A 19,262-nucleotide genomic window follows, 5' to 3' on the forward strand; every position below is an offset into this window, starting at 1 on the left:
GAGTCTTCCAAGGCGAAATAAACATGTCGTATCTCGTCGTCGTTGCTCCAGTGGTTGAAAATGGTGATCCGATCGTTACAGAATGCTTCCAGCCAGCTTTCCGGGTCTTCGACTGATGATCCGTGGAATGTTTGCGGCTCTCGGGGCTGCCGGAGCATGATTTGTGTAGGCGGCACAGGGGTTAATTGTATTCGTCCCTGCGGTTGAGGCCACGGTTTCGGGCTGACTGGCGCTCCCTTTTGTGTGGGCCATTTTCTTGCCAACGAGGATCACATTTTATTGGGGGACCAGTTCACTCGTGGCCAAATTTTGTCGTCGGCATGGCGGTCTGACAATGTGCAAGTGCGACCGTACTCTGTCGATGAGAGGAACACCATGCGACAGAGAGCCGAGTACGATGGTGGCTTCATGATCGCCGTCGCATTCCCGTGCACCCGGTGTTTTAAATCATTTAGCTGTGAAAACACGCTAGCCGGTGCAGGTGAGCACGCGCCTTCCGCTAGCCAGGCCATTGCTGCACAGCAGCACAAGTCGTCCCATCATGGAGGTGATCTGCGACTGAGATCTGTTTCCCTCGGTGCGCGTAACAGCATATGCCGCGAACAATATTTTGCCTGGTTGTCCGGTGCAGGCCCGCAGCCAGGAATTTTATTCGGGCGGGGGGGGGGGGGGGGGGGGCACTTGCTGTAAACCTTGACTATTGGAGAAAAACACCTATTTTTATTATTTATTTCTGGTAAAAACACCTACTTCACCAAAATATCGGGGGGGGGGGGTACCCTAGCCTCCCCCCCCCCCTGGCTACGGGCCTGGTCCGGTACCTTTCTGTTCATACCACTGCCTTTGTGGCGAAATTTATATGGTAGCTGCTGCACACGTTTTCTGGGTTTGGCCACTTTAATTTCCTCGCTTTAATCCGGTTTTTCGGTGGAGGCGAAAATGCGTGAGGCCCGTGTACATAGATTTAGGTGCACGTTAAAGAACCCCATGTGGTCGAAATTTGCGGAGCCCTCCACTACGGCGTCTCTCATAATCATATCTCGTTTTGAGGACGTTAAACCCCAGCAATTATATATTATTATTTAATTCGGTTGCAGGTTTTCGGTAGGCGAGCACCAACGCGATGTACCTGCCGATGCGTAACCACATCGTGATCCCGGCTACGGTGCTGCGGATGCCTCTGTTCTCGACGGCGGCGCCTATGTCGTTTATCTACGGCGGCCTAGGCGCAGTGTTGGGTCATGAAATGACTCATGCGTTCGACCCCGTGGGCAGCCGTTGGGATGCACGGGGTCGCCAGAGAGACTGGTGGACGGCTAGCTCGAGGCAGCTGTACAACGGCCGCCTCGTCTGTCTGCGCCTCTCTCACGGAACAGCCCAGGTGGGTGGTCGCTGTATGCGCACCAGTGGCGTAGTAAGCGGGGGGGGGGGGCACACCGAGCCTGTGCCCCCCCCCCCGAAAATTTTTCCCCGTGGCATACACAGCACAAAATGACACTCGACCGACGTCTGCCTGCCCTGCCCCCACTTCAGATCATGGAGGTGCCCCCTTCCCCCCCTCCAAAAAAATTCTGCCTACGCCCCTGATGCGCACAATTGGGTTCTGAGTGTTTCGGTCTCGCAGGCCGATACTGACGCCGAGAACACCGCCGACTTCGCCGGGCTCGTGTCATCCTACATCGCCTACTCGAACCTGGAGGACACGCAACAGCTCGAGGGGCTCCCGTACGACGCGGAACAGCTCTTCTTCATCTCATCGTGCATCAAGTGGTGCGCCTCTGCCGGTGCCGGCTACTCGAAGCGCTACGCGCCCTGGTGGGAACGCTGCAACGTGCCACCCAAGAACATGGAGGAGTTCGCGGATGCCTTCCATTGTGCCGTGGGATCCGCCATGCGGCCCGCCCAGCGCTGCACTTTCTGGTAGAAGGCGTAGATTAAAGCACAGAGCACACGCCTCATTATTTTTACGTACGCTTAAGTGGCTGTTTCGTCCACCTTCAGAGGCGCTGGGCTTTTTTCCGACAAGGCACGCGCAGGCACGCGCAGGCACAGGCACGCGGCCACGCTTTAACGTCAATGCATACGAAAATCTACGGCTACATTGAAGAAAAGTAGCCTAAACACTTTATATATCGAACATCGGGCAGCGCGAAACGCCCCAAGAAGTGGGCTCTTAACATTTCCTAACGGAAGAGGACTTTTCCACGTGCATGTTGGAGAACGAGCGCTGGGGTTGGGAGGGCACCGGGCGGAGCGAGTGTGCTTTCCCCCAAAATTTTAGATGCGAAGTATCTTAAGGCGGAGCTCAATCCGGTGGTGGTGGTGGTGGTGGTGTGCGGCGTGACCACCCTTACTGCGCATTCGCATACCCTCTCCACACACCACCTCTCCACTCCCCCTCTCCCCTCCCCCTCTCCCATACCCCTCCCCCTCTCCACTCTTCCTCTGAAACGCGGGCTAGACATGCCGAAATTCTCTCCTGCGCAACGCCGCGGTGAGCTCGAGCGCATGCGCGTCCCCTCCCCTTCTCTCTCCTCTCCTACGCTGCCCCCTCTCGCCCGCCTGTCGACCGCGTTCCCCACTCGCCCTGTGAGAATTAACGGCCAGGCTAGATGGAAGATACGACGCGCGTAGCGTCCCTCTTCGCGTTCCACGACGCGAGGTCGGTAGCATGCCCAACGATCGCCAACGGAACGCGATCGTGCAAGTGCTCCGGCTTCGCATCGCCTCATGGTCCCCTTTAGCGGGAGATGGTGTAAGTTTTCTTGTCACTGCGCCGGCGGTATGTCGTGCGAGGTCGCCGTTTGGCTCTCCGCTCGCTTTATTAACGCGATGGATGAAAAAGATGCTGTTCTCCACAAAGCTGGCGATAATCGATACAGTCGAACGTGGAGAAAAGTCTGCCGCTGCGTAAAGCATCCCAAGCAGCACACCGAGTTGAAAAACAAGGCCGACATTGGGGACAAGGCAGAGTATATGCTTCTGGCGCCCGACGAGTACGCACAGCTGCATACGAAAATATGGGGCACTATTTACATCTTTACCGTATTTTCTTGCGTATTGCCATGCGCGCTTCTACTTCTATTTTTCATGTAACCGGACCCGTTACACGCGTAACAATGCCTTGCGCGCGCCGCGCCTAAATGTCGAACATTCCCGATTGTTTTGGATTGTTCCGAGTGCGCAACGCGAACATTATAGTTTATTCTGGAACTAACGCAGCCACCAACGATAAGCCTGGAATCCTCGATGATACATGTATAAATTTCGACGTACCTTAGCGCTGATCAGATTACTCGACGGCCGACGACTGTCCTCGCCGCTATCAGTGTGAATTGCTTGTATGTACCTTGGCTTTTCATTTCCGCGGCACAAGTTCGCACATATGAAGACTTTAGCCTTGAATAGCCCGAGTGTCTTCTTCTTCACAGTCACGACTAGTGACAGTAGAACCCGCCCCTGCATATTACCCAGCATCCCCTACTAGAAGCCGCGGAAAACTACAGAATTAAAAGAATTCCGCAGATCCCACGCATTGTGGGAATCGAATTCATGCGAAGCAATCAGCGAGCAGATGTCTATGCTGCATTGTTTTTTTTTTTTTTTGCTTTGAGTTCAGCGTTGTGAGGTGGACCGATGTGTTTTTGTAAATGAGGTCGTTGTGTGCACATCGATCGTGCGCTTACCAGGCATGCCGACTACAGTCGGCGTTCAAAGGGGAACTTATGGTCTGACGTAACCTCAGAATTCATGTTAGAGCACAGGCATCAATTTTATTGAAATGAAGTGCACGCTGCGTCGCGATTCACATTTCGCGTTGCTCGACCCCAGAACGAGACATTTACGAACGCTACGTATGAATTGGGGTAGAAGTTTGGGCATGTTGGTGAAACATTAGAGGGAACACAGCGAGATGCTGGCTAAGCATATGATACAGGCATGTGATACAGGCTGACAACCCGTGAAAGCATCTTTTTTCTTGCAAAGCTGCTTGTCTGGAAGTGAACGCAGAGCCATAGAGCATGCGGTTTTCGGTGACAAGCACAGCGGGGCACTCACGGAGGGGGGGGGGGGGAGGGTGCAGCTGTAGCATCGCTTGATGCGTCCACTTCAAGCGATGCTACAGCTGCCGAACACCAACATACTTTGTGCAAGCTCTCGTATAGACGGTTTCGCTGTTTGTAAACAAACTGCCATGCGCCGAACGGTCTGCCCAAGAAGACTTCCGGTGCGGCACTTACGATAATTTTTCAACGGTCGCGGTGGTTCTTGCATGGTGTGTTTGAGTTTGTTGCTCTATTATTTCTGGCGCATTCCTTCAGATGTGTTTAGAGCGATGTCTAGCGATTACATGAAGGGGCTCGACGACGTCGCACGGGAGAGCCACAAGCAGGAACTTCAGTGTCGAGGAGAAGAGTCGCCTGATCCGCTGGATAAGGGAAGTTTTGCAAATCAGCTACTCGGCTGGAGCTTAAGACCTGCCCACTGTCATAGCTGTGGACATATTTATGTATTTCCGTCTGGGCACACAAAATCACCATAAACGCTCATTACTGCGCCTGAAAAAATCCGTAAACAGGGGGTGAGTGCTCGAGCCGACGTTTCTACAAGTGGACTTGTCTTCTTCAAGCCTTGAAGAAGACAGGTTCACTTGTCGAAACGTCGGCTCGAGCACTTACCCCCTATTTACGAATTTTTTCATTGCAAGCTTCCATCCTCCCCTTCCTGCCGTTTTTTAGATATTACTGCGCCTGTGCCACACCGGGTACTTTTGATGGAGATCGGCGCCGATCGGAATCGATCGTGATCCAATGTTCCTTGTGACTGAGATAATGTAAAATATACTCATTACGTCATGACATCAGGTGCGGCTGAGTCACGCGAATTAGTATGGATTACTTACGATGAATCAAACTTTCAAGCGAAACCGCCTACATCTACAGTCCACGCTCACACCGAACGATAAATTAGCTAGAGTGTGACGATGTCCGTTGGCGGCAACACGACAGCCGATGAGTCATTTGCTCACACCCATGGGCCCACTCGCAATCGTCGCTCAAATAAAAAGCGAATGCAACGGCGTCACTGCAATCGGCAACAAAACGTGGGCACCACGACGTACACTGTGCAGCGATTCATTTTGAGCGCGGCTGCATTGGTGTCCCCAGTGTTGCTTGGAACAATACAGATCACTCATGAGGCTCCAACTACAAGCAACACCTGTACGATGGATTTTCGGCGTTAGCCACCTTTCACGTTTTGCTATCCACTTCAGGAGACAGCGCAGTTATCTGCCTTGGGTGGAAGACGACGGTGTCCGACATGTTCCTTGTAATCGGAGACCTTCTGAGCATCTCCTCTGCGCCATTAGAGTCTTTTCCTTTGATGAAGTGGGCAGAACAAATATACGCGCTCTTCGTGGGAATACAGCTTTCTCGCCTGATAATTGCAATCCAGGCACTCTACCTGCCTTCATCTGTCGGGAAACAGGACGTTTTGCCATGCGATAGGGGAGAACTAGTTTCAGATCGCAGACTGAATCCTGGCGCCGCACAGCAGTGCCCGAGTCGCGAGGGCTTCATCGCAATAATTCTATCCGTAGGAAACATGGAAATACAAGCAGCCGCGGCGATCAACGCAGGTTAAAACCACGCTTAAACACGGTATGCAGGAAGCTTTAGAGAGAGAGAGAGAGAGAAAGAGAAGCAAGGAAAGACAGGGAGGTTAACCATACGCACGTGAAGCTTTCTAGAGTTTCCGGTGAACGCACAATGTTGCCAGAGATTGGCAAGCGCTGGCGAAATCGCCTATATCAATGTGGAATAAACATCCAACTACTTCTGCGAGGACACGTTTCACTTTTGTGTTATACCAATTCCTGTGACGGAGGGATCAACCATGTTTTTAACAGCGGAGCTGTTTAAGCTATAGCCGCGAGTTGCATGCCGTATCAGGGTTCATAAACGGGTATGTGCCACAGAAATTGGGCTAGTCCCACTACTCACCACTGGTCTACTAAAAGTCAAGTTTGGCCCACCAAATGAGCCACAGAAATTGGGTAAATCCCACTACTCACCACTAAAAATGAAGAAGGCAACAGTTAGCCCAATAAAGGACAGAAATCGGGTAAATCCCACTGCTCACCACTGATCCACTAAAAAAGAAGGCAACAGTTATCATGCGTAAAGTGCGCGCTGCACTTTACGCATAACTGTAACTGTAAAGTGCAGCGCGCACGGCAACAGCCCAGAAAGTGTGCCAGAGAGAGAGAGAGAAAAAACTATTTTTAAAATCAATCAATCACGTCAGGCATTGCCCGTCGCCCCTAGCCGTCGGCCGGAATCCCTTGAGACACGGCAGCAGCAAGGGCTTGACTGATGAGGTCCCGCTGGACGTTGGGGGTCTGGGTTGCGGAGCAGGGCCTTCCAGGATTCTAGATGTGGGAACCATCGTTCTGACTCGGACATGTCCACACCATGTGAACCAAATTCCCTGCCTCATCACAGAAGCAAGGTGTGTGACCGGGCTAGTTGGTATTCCATAGTGACGTGAACAGCGCGTATACTACACAAAGACGAAGAACCGACGAGGACTAGCGCTGCAAGAAAGCCTGCTATTGTAACACCGCACTCGTTTTGGAAAGCAACGGCGCCGAAATCAAGGATTGCTTGTTCAATGACACTCATGAGAGCGCGATGGGGAATAGAATAATAAAGGTCCTTGACGTCGATGGACATTCCCTTGTACGATACAGTGTTATGCTTATTGAGGTACCGGATGACACCAGAAGAATTATTGACTATGAAAGGATCATTGACCTGTAACATTTTTAGGTGATATTGTAACCAACATGCGATAGACTTTTGCCACGTTCCCTTTTCAGAAATAATTACTCGAAAAGGCGTGCCACTCATGAGTTTTTGCAGCGAAGAACATGCGTAGGGCCAAGCTTTCCTGCTTTTTTACGGACTGGGCTAGCGCATCCAGATTAAGCTTGGTTAACAGAGAAATAGCTGTTTTCTTGGCGTGTTTCAGCCTTTTCTCTGACTCAGCATTAAACACCGCGTCTATGGCAGCTTCAGCTTTGCAAAGGAACCAGGGGCGTAGCCAGGGGGGGGGGGCTTTTAGGGCTTCAGCCCCCCCCCCCCCCCCCCCCGAAATTTTTCATGCTCTCTTTCACCACCGACCAGGGGCGTCGCGCGGGGGGGGGGGGGGTGAGATTTATTGGGCTTCAGCCTCCCCGCCACCCCTTGAATTTTTTCTTTTTTTTTCGTTCTATTATACACCGCCGTCCGAAATAACCGCCTTCACCGAAAACCACCCAGGATGTCGCCTAAAATGTATTTTTTTTTTCGAGCACGACAGTACCATGGACAGTTAAAAGGTTCTGGATGGTGACTTTTCTGCAAGATTTTTTTTCAACCATGCAATTTGTGAAACAGGGTATCACTCTTTTTCTTTTTTGAACAATAAAAAGAAAATTGACTCTGGTCCGATTATTCCTATTTTTACCTTACTTTTACGCAGCCGGCGCCTGCCACTGTGTTCTTCCTAACCTAGAAGCTCTACAAGGCGACGCAGGTTTAAGTACATTAATTTTTTAATGACTAACGTCCCCGGATCTAACATTTACTCTCCATGCAGTTACTTCTACAAGGCAACTTTAAGTCTTCACAGATCACCTCGCCAGACGAATAGTCGTTCCGCTCACAGACTCCATGCGAATGATCTTTTTATCCCCAGTTCATATGAGCTGTTAATCCCCAGGGATTATTTTTCACATTTATTTAGCGCAAGGCGCGAGTACTTTTTTTCACGTATTGTTTTCCGTGGTTACAAAAAATCGCGCTGAAAAGAACGCGACAAAAAAATATTTAGCATTCTGTGCCTCACTGCTTTCGCTGTTAATGCGACAACTAAATACAAAAGTGACACAAAATGAAATGTTTTATTTTTCTATGTACATATAAAACTTCTTCCTTTCAGTAGACTCGCTGTCAAATGTACGCGTGCAGTGATAAGAAAAGAAAAGAAAAGCGTCCATAAGAAAAACAACCGTGGTGGCATGACAAACCCATTGCTGAAAGGACACCACCCTCCGACCACCCTCGGGTCACTTCGCTACCCCCCCCCCCCCCCCCCTCCGCGCAAAACGTTACACGTGGCACCACTTACGGGCTCGTTACCCCAACTCCCGCTCCAGCGATTCTGCCGAACCAGACTGTAAAGCAAAGTGCGGAAATGGTTACCGTGCCGAAGGAATGCCAGCACGCAAACAATTATCAAAGGTGCCGACCGGGCGCCCGTAACCCCGCGACGTGTGCCCGCTCCTCGCCGTTCACGCATTCGAGCGTCAAGGGCCTACCCGCCGCCTGAGCGGCCTGATGCAGGCCACACATGACGAATGCCTCCGGCGACCGCGCGGTGCCGAAAAAGCAGGCCGCATTGTCTTGTACCTCCTTGGGTGGCGACCGCGATGCACGCGAACAGCAAACGGTGGGGCGGAACCGATGCGACACCTCGCCCCCGCCGCGCCGGGGCCTGGAAGCGGCCCATTCATGCGCAGCCGGAAGGCATTGCTGGGCAATCAGAGAGGACATTACGACGGCGTTTCCAACTCTTCCAGCCGCCGCCCTCGTGGGAGCGGGCTCCTTTGTCCTGGGTGCGACAAGAAACCAGATAGGCTCCCTCATCTCCGGAGCCCAAGTACTTTGCGGGGCGACGCGCAGGCACTTCGAAGCCTGCGGTCAGGGCCCATCCGGTCGCATCTGCTTTGACCAAAAGCCGCCCAAGTCGCGCCGCGCGCCGGAATGAACGCAGCATCCCGACCGGCGTGGCCTCCCAAGTTTTCCGCTCAAAGCAAACAAGAAAACAACAACAATCGTGCGCCCACTTCTGACGGCGGTCCTACAGACTGCTACTTAAGGCCGTGCCGGTCCGATTGTTAGGGAGTCGCGCCAGCCGACGTGGTCGAGCACCCACTCGTGGTCCCAACGGCTACGCTACCCGAGTCGCAACAGCACCGACGCGAAGAAATTTGGCGCTTCAGTTGTGCGGTCATGTCGCGGAAAAGAATATCGTCATTTTTTTCACCTGCGCCAAAGCGTCCAAGCCATGACACCGAAGCCAGCAAAGGTAAGCACATTATATTTTTGTGCTATAACCCCTATTCCTTAGAGCACGTGAGCCTCTTCGATTTTCACGCATGAGCGCTTATGGAAGGTGTTGGAAGATGGCTGGGCGTTGAGAAAGTGGTTAAACTTCAGCCGCGCTGCTGAATCGTGTGACGGAGAGACAGAATGACAGCCCAAAAATGTTTAAGTTCCCCAAGGAAGAGTATCGTTTTTAAAACTCGAAGCGAACGAAAACAAAGGGGCTAGAAGGTGCGTGCCTTATCGCGCATCATGGCCCTGGGCAATTTCTCTCTCTTTTTTTCTGTGAACGTGCGACTTGCTTTCAGTGTGATCGCGAGCGCGCGCGCGGGCACATGGAGGCCTTCCGCGGCGGGTAACTGTGGAGCCTACGCATCACCCAGCGACCTCCGAGTGTATTACGGATTCATGGCGCAGTCTTTTCGGTTTATGGCATCATTTGTCGATAGAATAGAGGACAAATTCTAGCTGACTGAGAATTAATCGTAAGTTGCAGGCCGCGTGCTGGGTTTCCAGCGGGCCTGGGAAGGAAACGGAGGAGCTATAACGTCTCGCTCGCGTGTTCTGACCATGCTGAAAAGTTGTTGCAGGGCCCTTTTAAGCACACGCAGAAAGAACATGAGGTTAGGAATGCGTTTCAATTTTTTCCCCAGCATGGGTAAGATAAATAGGGAAATAAGAGAACTTACCTCTAACGCCTCATTGCATATCTCATATAAGTGACCATCGTTAAAATTAAGGGAAATTATTTGTGGAAGGAACGTCTTTTCGAGCTCGCTTTCCCCACACACGATAACCCAATAACGCAGTAGAATCAGCTACGGCAGCAAATTGCGGATTATCTTACCGAAGCATTTTTCAGAACATTACTGGCGAATGTGTTACGGCGTGAATTTATTTTTTTTCTATTTCTGTTGTGTTAATTTTCTTTGCCCAGTTGTCTATTTCTACGCGCACGTGTAATCCTGTGTATTCCCTCCTGCAATAATGCCTTCGGGCGCTGCAGGTATTAGAAACTTAAATGGCAAAAAATATTGTTCAACTGGTACTGAGCTTCACTGATGCGGTCATCCCAGAAAATACTCGTGCAAGTTCACTGTAATTCACCAACGCTACCATTTATTGCGTAGGACATCGGAAGAGCCCTGAACTTGATGCTGGAAAAGAAGACGTCTCGCAAGTCGGGCTCGTTCAAGGGGATGATGAATCCACTCTGGGTAATTTACTCACTCCTCTCTCAATTGCGCGCTTCATTGTGATGAGGTGAAGCTGCCTGTTGAGCTAGCCTGCGTGTGCAGCACGACTGCTTGCTGTAATTATGAAAAACTTAAGACCAGGCTAACTGAGAACCTTCATGTGTTAACAGGTTTCTCCGTCTTGTGGTAGAGGTGAAGAAGAAGTGCGATAAAAACTTGGAGGACGCTATAGCTTTGCCTTCAAGAGTAGAACGCGATAGCGTAATCGCTGCCCGTTCGCATCGCCTTCTCAATTGTAGTTCTCGCTCGGTGCCTCAACCGTGCTGCAAGAAAACGAACACCTGTGTGCGTAACGTTAGCCGTTTTAAACTATCGTAGAATTTTTAGTGCAAAGTGCAGCTGGGTAGTGCCGACCAAGCCGTAATTCTTCCTTCAGCGAAAGGCGCAGTACGCGTCCGTATAAGGCAACACGCGAAGCTACGCAGCTGCTCACGCTGTTGATGCTTTTGCAGCTGATGACGATATAGGATGTCTGTGCGCGTTGCATTCGGTGGGCCTTTAAAACCACCAGTCTTGCAGAATTCACATGTTTTGACACTTGGCGCGATTGTACGCTTCTGCCACGCAATATTGCATGCGTTGAGGAGGCCCCTCCCCCCACATGACATTCATATAGTGTTTTTTTCCGAAGCAGTTTCAAGCCGTGATGTGTCTCTGTGTTAGAACGCCTGCTTGCCCCGCAGAAGGCCTGGGTTAGATTTTCACTCATACCAAACATTATTATTTAGTTCATTTGCATATTTCTCAAGTTTTCACTCACGGGCAACTCTGATTTTTTGCTCACAACCGCCGACGCCAACACCATAATTTCCACGAAACGAGCTCTTCAACACTAGCGCATTAAAATAGCTGTGACATTACAATGAGCGCAGGCTGATCAAAGTCGGTAATGTTACCTTTCAAGATTCGTTAAACATGCCCCCCGCGCCACCGGCGGAAAGACTGACGCTAATAGTGTTGCCGGCATACATGCGTTTAAAAAAAAATCTTGAAGAAAACAAACACGATTGCTTTTCGCCAGTTGGTTCAAAAAGAACTGTTCATTAAGATCAAACCACGGACTAGCACGTTATGCTGCGAGTACTCAAGAAGCACCTCGCTTATGGAGGAAAAACATGGACTACTCACTACTACACTACCGCCAGTCTGTCATACATGTTGTTACGAGAGATAAAACGAAAAAAAAAGAATCCTGGTGTCTTGCCCATCCGTTGACACACACTTTTGCCACGGAACTTGAAACCGCCTTGTTTCAAGGGGAATAGCTGCATAGTGGAGCCCAAGCTTATTTTTCATGTTACTTCCGTTTTACACAGGTACTGCTTCAAGTACTTCACAGGTACTGCTACTTCTGCGACTGAAGACAAAGCCCTGGCATCAGGGACATCAGAGCCAGAGACATCAGAGTCGGAGGCGCATGTATCTTCTCTGTCAAATGTCTCCTCTGGTGAGAACTGCCGCCTATTCTTTCCTTACTGGTTTAGATAGTGTATATAATTTGAGAATGGCGCCGTCATTGGACGTACTAAATAGTGACGCTTTAAATATTTATCTTTTTCAGACCCTCAAAATGTTTGCAAAAGCAAGTTTGATATCGGACTCTACACAGATGACTCAAAAGTGGATGATCAGACAAAACATCAACTGCTAACTTCTCCTTGACTTCCTCCGCCAGGCTACATGTTTAAGTCTATGAACGATTCGAAGCAGAAACGAAGGTTTCAGGTGGCTTGGTTGGACAGGTACCGATGGCTTAGCTACTCAGCGCTTCAAGAGGGTGCGTTTTGCCGAGTGTGTGTCCTTTTAGCAGAAGTGAGGTTGGCAAGGGCCAACATGCGCGCACTGGGGCCCTCGTATCCAAGCCATTTCAAAAGTGGAAGCACGCCCTCGAAGTCTTCTGTGCACATGAAGCCACTAAATATCACACTGACGCTCAGCTGGTAGCCGATAATTTTCTTCAAACCTTCTCAGGATGTGTGCCCAGTGTTGTTGATCAACTGGACCATGGCAGGCAAATTCAAGCAAGAGAGAACCGAAGGAATTACAGCCTATTGTTGAGACAGTTCTCTTTTGCGGGCGGCAAGGTCTGGCTCTCCGTGGCCATAAAGACAGTGGTGCCATGGATTCAAGCACAGCCTCCTCTACAAATACAGGCAACTTCAGAGCGCTGCTTCGCATGCGAGCGCATTGTGGCGACACAGATCTAAAAAAAGCATTTGGAAAGTTGCCCAAATAATGCCTCGTATTTAAGTCCAGACGTACAAAACCAGATTATAGAAATATCTGCTGCAATCATCAAGGAAAGCCTAGTCGCAAAAGTAAACGCTGCAGGCTGCTTCTCCGTACTTGCTGATGAAACGACGGATATTGCTGGTATCGAGCAGCTTACTGTTTGTGCAAGGTACCTTAATAAGGATGCGAACGAAATCGAAGAAGTGTTCTTAGGCTTTGTGCCAATTCACGACCAAAGTGGCCGGGCCCTCGCCGACACCATCATAAGGTTCCTTATAGACATGGGAATTAACATGCAGCATCTCCGTGGTCAAGGCTACGATGGTGCAAAGCTCGATGGCCGGCAAAACGAATGGTGTTCAAGCTGCTGTTCGTGAGAAATATCCAGCCGCTCTCTACACTCACTGCGCCAGTGACTCCCTTAATCTAGTTCTGTGTGCGGCATGCTTCATCACAACATGCGAAACTGTTTTGGGCTCTAAAGGCGACGTCAGTCTTTTTTCCGTAAATCTTCTAGCCGCTCACACGTTTTGCGAAAAATGATAAGTTCGAGCTGTCCTGAGTCTACAAGGCAGCGCCTTTTGGGACTATGTGAAACGCGCTGGTCGAGAAGCACGATTCATGCTTTCATTTGTGAGCCTCTTTGAGCCGTTGATCGCAGCACTAGAGGAGATTAAGTTTAACGGAAATGGCGAAAGTCCAGTGCAGGCAAACAGTCTAATGTTGGCACTCTTGTCACCAGCGTTCCTTGTAAGCCTGCATGTGGCGGAGCATGTGTTAGCACTTACTTTGCCACTCTCCAAGAAGCTGCAGACGAGGAGTATCGGACATCAGCGCTGCCATTGACGACATAGAAGCGGTACAGCAGTCAATTGAAAATGACCGCAAGAACGCGAATGCTTGTTTCTCAAAAATATTTGCACAAGTGCAGGCATTGGCAGAAAAAATGAATGTGGAGATCACCAGCCGTCGAGCCGGTGTCCGGAAGCAAAAACTTGGGAGCAATGCATTCGAAAGCACGAAAGAATATTTTCGCAGAACCCTGTTCATTCCGTTCATGGACCACGTACTAGCCCAGTTAAACCAACGGTTCGAAAAGCACAGGGCGCTTCTAAAGGACTTTTCAGTAATTGTACCATCCGCAATACCACCAATGCGAGATGATCGGGAGAAAGGAGCACAAAATCTCCTGACCGTTTTTGCGCATGACGTCGGAACCAGGGCTGCTTTGGGAGAATTGCGACTATGGTGGACAAAGTGGGCGAACAAAGCAGTAAACCAGCGCCCCAGTACAGGAACCGATGTCCTCTCTCATTGCGACAGCAGGTTCTATCCGAATGTGTACAAGCTACTCCAGATTCTAGTCACCCTTCCAGTGACCACTGCCAGCGCGGAGAGAACGTTTTCAAGCATGAGGTTACTTAAGAACTACTTACGCTCCACGATGTCTGAGGAACGCATGGTTGGCCTGGCACTTCTGTACGCCCACAGAAATGTCGACATCAGCGTGTCGGAAGTCATTGACCGCTTCGCTAAGCTTCCTCACCGGGTAAACTTTGTCCTTTGATACCGAGCAGGACAAAAATCAGGGCAAAGGAAAGGAAAAGACACTGCTGTTCCAGTGTTCAGGTCAATGAGCCCATAATTCTGGAGCAATATTATTGTTCCCACCTTTTAAAGCCGTAAGCATTTTCTACCTTTTAGCAGTGTTATAAACATACGAATACGGGCATCGGGTGGACATTAAAAGCCAATCGGCAGCTTCACGTTGTTCACTGAGAGGTTGGCATATGCGGCGTTACCAAACAAATTCAGCTACTGGGAAGTTGTACTAGCGGCATTGTTTCTTACTTTCATTTGTCGTTCTTGTTCTTCATTGCTTTCTGAACTACAAGCGACAACCCTCCTTTTATATTCAGTGCACAATAGTGGTTCGCACTTTTAAAACAGTTTTGAAATAGTTTCTTTCGTTATTTCTGCGCTCTTCCTTCATAGTTCTGTCCACATGGTGCGTCTAAGACAGCAGCTTGGCCAAGGACATATCAGTTTCAGTGATTGTGCAGCATATTCTTTTGCATTATTTTAGGCATTATGTATAGTGATCATTGCTTAGTTCCGCATTTTGATTGCATATTTAAATGTACATTTGTGATGTTTTCTGCAAGCATACTGCGCACTGTTTCCAGTGACTTATGTTTTGCCGTATTCGAGGTGTACTTCCCCATTCTTGTTTTTCCCTGGCCGCATCATTTGTGCAAAAAGATGAACATTTCGCGTAAACAATCTGCAATAAAATATTGGATCTTCCTTGTTTTATGTTGGCCTAATACCTTACCCACATTGAATAAATCTGTGTTATTATACAAAAAAATTTAAATTCCCGGTCCATCTCTCTGCCTCTTAAGGCAGAATGACCTTATTTTTCCCCATTATTTATTTTTGTACTTTATCTCTACCTTTCTGCCACCAATACTCTAACCGTCTCTTACTTATTTCTATCGCGGACGTGTTCAGCTTTCCATTGCTGTCCCTAAAACCCAAGGCTTCCTGTAGACTCGTTCCCACACGTATATGGGTGAATATCGCCACATTCAATCAGTACATGTTCCATCCAGGGGCGTAGCCAGAAATTTTTTTCGGGGGGGGGGGGGGGTTCAACCATACTTTATGTATGTTCGTGCGTGCGTTTGTATGTGTGTGTGTATATATATGCATACAAAATTGAAAAATTTCGGGGGGGGGGGGTTGCACCCCCCAACCCCCCCCCCCCCTTGGCTACGCCCCTGGTTCCATCGTTTCCTTAGTTCCCCCGCAGCAAGTACATTGTTCTTCTTCGTTACTGAATCTCGCTTTATAACTACGCGTTCTAAGGCAGCCCGACCTTGCTTCAAACAGTAAAGCGCTTCCCCTTGAATTATCATAAAACCTTTCCCTCCTTATTTCGTTTTTTCCCTTTCGGTAGTTACTCAGAGCCGGCTTCTTTTCCATCGCTGTCATCCAATAAGTCCTCTCCGCCTCTCTGACCTTCCGCTTAATGCTCCTTGTTGCCATATCGCCCGCACTGCTAGCCGTATATTTACTGGTGAGCCTCCTAGTTCTTTTTCTCCACTGCGTGTCAACGCTTTTTCTATACAAATACCTGAAACCTTCTCTGCCCATCTACTGTTCTTCATTTTCCTCAGCCTCTCTTCGATCTCATTTGCTCTGAGCTTCCCTCACTTCAAAGCCTGTCCATCCCATATCACCCTTTACAGCCTCATTGTCGTCTTCCCGTGAGCGCCCAACGCGAGGCGGCCCACCGTCCTTTGATTTACATCCATTCCTGATTGTACCTCTGACTTCATGCGCACCACTGAGTTCCCAAATGTAAGCCCCGGGACCATCACACCCTTCCACAGCCCTCGAAGCACCTCGTACTTATTGTATCCCCATAAAGCTCTGTGTTTTATAATTGCAGCATTCCTCTTTCCCTTTGCTACCAATGCTTTCTCTTGTACCTCCATATATCTATCCCCCTCATTTACCCATACGAGGTACTTGTACTCGCTTACCCTCGGTATTTTTTGGCCCTGTATGAAGACCGCATGGTCTTCGTGATCATTGAATACCATCAATCCACATTTTGTTGCACTAAATCCTAGTCCTAGAGCCTCACATTCCCTTCCGCATATATCTGCCAGTCGCTGTATATCATCTTGACTGTCCGCAAATAAGACAATATCATCAGCATAAAATAGACCTGGAAGCTAGCTTCTGCTCAACCATCGTGCCGACCTGTTTGTGCGACAAATTAAATCCAATTTTGCTACCTTCTAGCGCTTTTTCCATCCTCACCATGTACAGCATGAATAACAGCGGGGACAAAGGACATCCCTGCCTCAGCCCCTTGCTAATTTCAACTCTGTCCTTGCTACTTATTCCTTCCCATTCTATACAAACTGTATTTTCTCGGTATATTTCCCTCAAAAGCTGTATACAGTCGTCCCCTATGCCCATTTCTTTCAATATATCCCACAAAATTTCCTGATTAACGTTGTCATACGCCCCGGTGATATCTAGATAAGCTACGTATAAGGGCCTGTTTTCTATTTTCGATATTTCTATACACTGGGTAAGAACAAACAGATTATCGTCTAACCGCCTGTCGATTCGAAATCCATTCTGAAGTTCTCCCAAAATATCATTTTGTTCTACCCACGCTTCTATTTTTAATTTTACTGCCTGCATCGCCAACCTGTATAGCACCGATGTAATGGTTAGCGGTCTATAGGCCTCGTGCGCTGCTGTTTCAAATCGGACATACAGCGCCACTGCGGCGGCTGCTGGCAAAATGTCCCTGTTCCCTTCGCGCAGCTGCGCTTGGCCGCAGCAGGTTGGTAATGGCCCCTTGCAGTGCAAGCGTGTGTACGCGGCGAAGAAAGTCGACTTCTATCTGCTCTTGAGAGTTCGCATGTCATAAAGCTACAAGAACACTGCCGGGAAACTGCCGAAGGTGCAATTTTATCATGTTCCATGGAAGTTGTACGAGGCTGATAGGCGAAAACGTTGGAATGCAGCCGTTCGGCGCGCCCGATAATGAAAAGAGTCCTGTCTTCGCACGGTTTTTTTTTTTCGCTTTCTATCCGTGTCGCTGGCGTAACGAGGGGGATTCAAACCTCCCCTCCCCCCCACCCCCGATTTCTTAAAATTTTGCATGTGTATGTACACGCACACATACAAACGCACGGACGAACATGCATAAAGTATGGTCGAACACCCCATGAAAAAAAAAAAAACATTCTGGCTATGCAACTGCTCCAGGTAATATTGACACATTGTTGGTCCCCTTGTTCCTTTTATTATTGTTATTCCGAGGGGAGGTTTGTGGCAGCCATTGCGACGCAAAACAGTCGCCTGTGCACGACTGTCGGGCTGAGGGGCCTCAGTATCGGCTTTATGATCAGAGGACCAAGACAAAAAACACAGTTCCACATGTTCAAAAATATAATTTAGCAAAGTGTCCGACGGACTAAGAACGCTAGAAAACTACGATACGGGCACTTCATGCGGTCTCGGTCTTTTAATCGTTGCTAACATGTCATTCCAACTACCCAAACTTTCTACTAATGCGCGCCGGTCATAGGACAATCGACGAGCGAGGCTGCCGATAAAAAGTATTTTCTATCGCGTGCCAAGAAAAAAGTTTACTCGCTTTCAAACGCACTTTGTACCCCACGCTCTTTATTTGTGCGACGTATTTTATTTCGGATGGACCGACGGCACTGTGCAGATCTTATCTCACGCAGTTAACGTGATTAGCGGCATACAAGTCGCCACGCCGACGCGAACTATTTGGTTTGAAGTATTCCTGAACGTTTGCCATCATCTGTAGCCGCAAAAAAGCAAGCGGGGCTCGTTTTGTGTTGCCATGTTCACGCATCGACGTTCTCCGCACAGAACTTCGAGCTACGCGCCGGGAAGAGAACAGCATAGCCTCCTCTATAAAGTATAGAGGAGGCTATGGGAACAGGGACAAAATGCGCGAAGTAGCCGCATTGGCGCTGCGCACTCGGAGAGCGGTGGCGCCATCAAGTGAGCGCACGAGGCCTATACGAACGAATGTTGTCGTTTTCACCCCTGCCTTTATAGATTAAGTTCATTCGACTTTTCCGCCAACTGTCTGGTATTTCCCTCTCCTGTAAGCACTTTTCTACGGCTTTCAGCAGTGCTTCTTTGGTGTTATGTCCGAGTTGGTTAATGAGGCTGACAGGAACCCCATCTAAGCCCAGAGTATTGCGCTTAGGAATTTTTTCCTAAGCGCAAGGAAGTACAAGGAAGAACCCCGCAGCGCCATCGTGCGGATACTTATTGAAGTTCCTGTGATTAGATGACAACCCTCTAGCAGGTCGGCAATAGCGACTCCCATCAATTCCAAAAGCGACAAACAAGAACCGCTGTCAGCGAAGTGTATAAAGAGCTGTCATGTTAAGCAGCGCCAATAAGTTGTTTCGGAATTAAACTTATATATCTTGAGCAAGGAATACAAAACTTTTGAGATACCAACAAACATTTCATTCCAATAAAACGAAATTAATGGCAGTAAATAAATGTTCAAGCGAATATTTAGTGCATAGGCGTTTAGTGCTACATTGATATATTAAAACAAATTTCCGAATGTATCGAAGTATCTTAAGATACAATTGGAATGTATCGTATCGGATACAATCAGTGTTGCAGTATATTGTATCACTTCTTGCCCGAGTGTCTTGTATCGTATCGCGATACAATTTCAAAGTATCTTTGCCCAACCTGGTAGGTTCCCATTGCGCTCTGCTCCTTCGCCCAGGCCACGGAGCAAGAATTCTTGAGGAGGCGAAACTGCGCTCGCTCGGGCGCCCTAATAAAGTCACGAAATCGGGCACAGCGCTCCCGCGCCCTCTGTCGTGAGAGTCCGCCAGCGGAGAAGGAAAAATGCGCGCGTCCCTCTCACCGCGCTCTCCGACGAAGCTCGTCGGTCGTCGGTTCAAGGCCATTCGTCACCGATTCGCCGTTCGCGCCCGAATGGATGTGTTTTAACGCGACAGCGTTAACGAGCCCGTTTCGCAGAAATACCGGTGTCGGCGAGGCTAGCAATTAAGAAGGC

General features: G+C 49.2%; 1 protein-coding gene across 1 annotated transcript; it reads left to right on the top strand.

The window, feature by feature from the left end:
* Positions 1–1,123: 1,123 nt before the first annotated feature.
* LOC119391922 (membrane metallo-endopeptidase-like 1) lies at positions 1,124–1,924 on the top strand. Its single transcript, XM_037659571.1, has 2 exons — positions 1,124–1,381; positions 1,625–1,924. The coding sequence occupies exons 1-2, from the start codon at positions 1,124–1,126 to the stop codon at positions 1,922–1,924; spliced, it is 558 nt and encodes a 185-aa protein (XP_037515499.1).
* The last annotated feature ends 17,338 nt before the right edge of the window (positions 1,925–19,262 follow it).

The sequence above is a fragment of the Rhipicephalus sanguineus genome, chromosome 4, assembly GCF_013339695.2.
Source record: "Rhipicephalus sanguineus isolate Rsan-2018 chromosome 4, BIME_Rsan_1.4, whole genome shotgun sequence".
NCBI classification, from domain to species: Eukaryota; Metazoa; Arthropoda; class Arachnida; order Ixodida; family Ixodidae; genus Rhipicephalus; species Rhipicephalus sanguineus.

What these genes read in the sequence shown, in the direction of transcription:
- LOC119391922 (XM_037659571.1), top strand. Translation starts at nt 1,124, where the DNA reads ATGTACCTGCCGATGCGTAACCACATCGTGATCCCGGCTACGGTGCTG. An exon ending in TCTCTCACGGAACAGCCCAG is followed by an intron (nt 1,382 to 1,624) that starts GTGGGTGGTCGC and finishes TCGGTCTCGCAG; the next exon opens with GCCGATACTGACGCCGAGAA.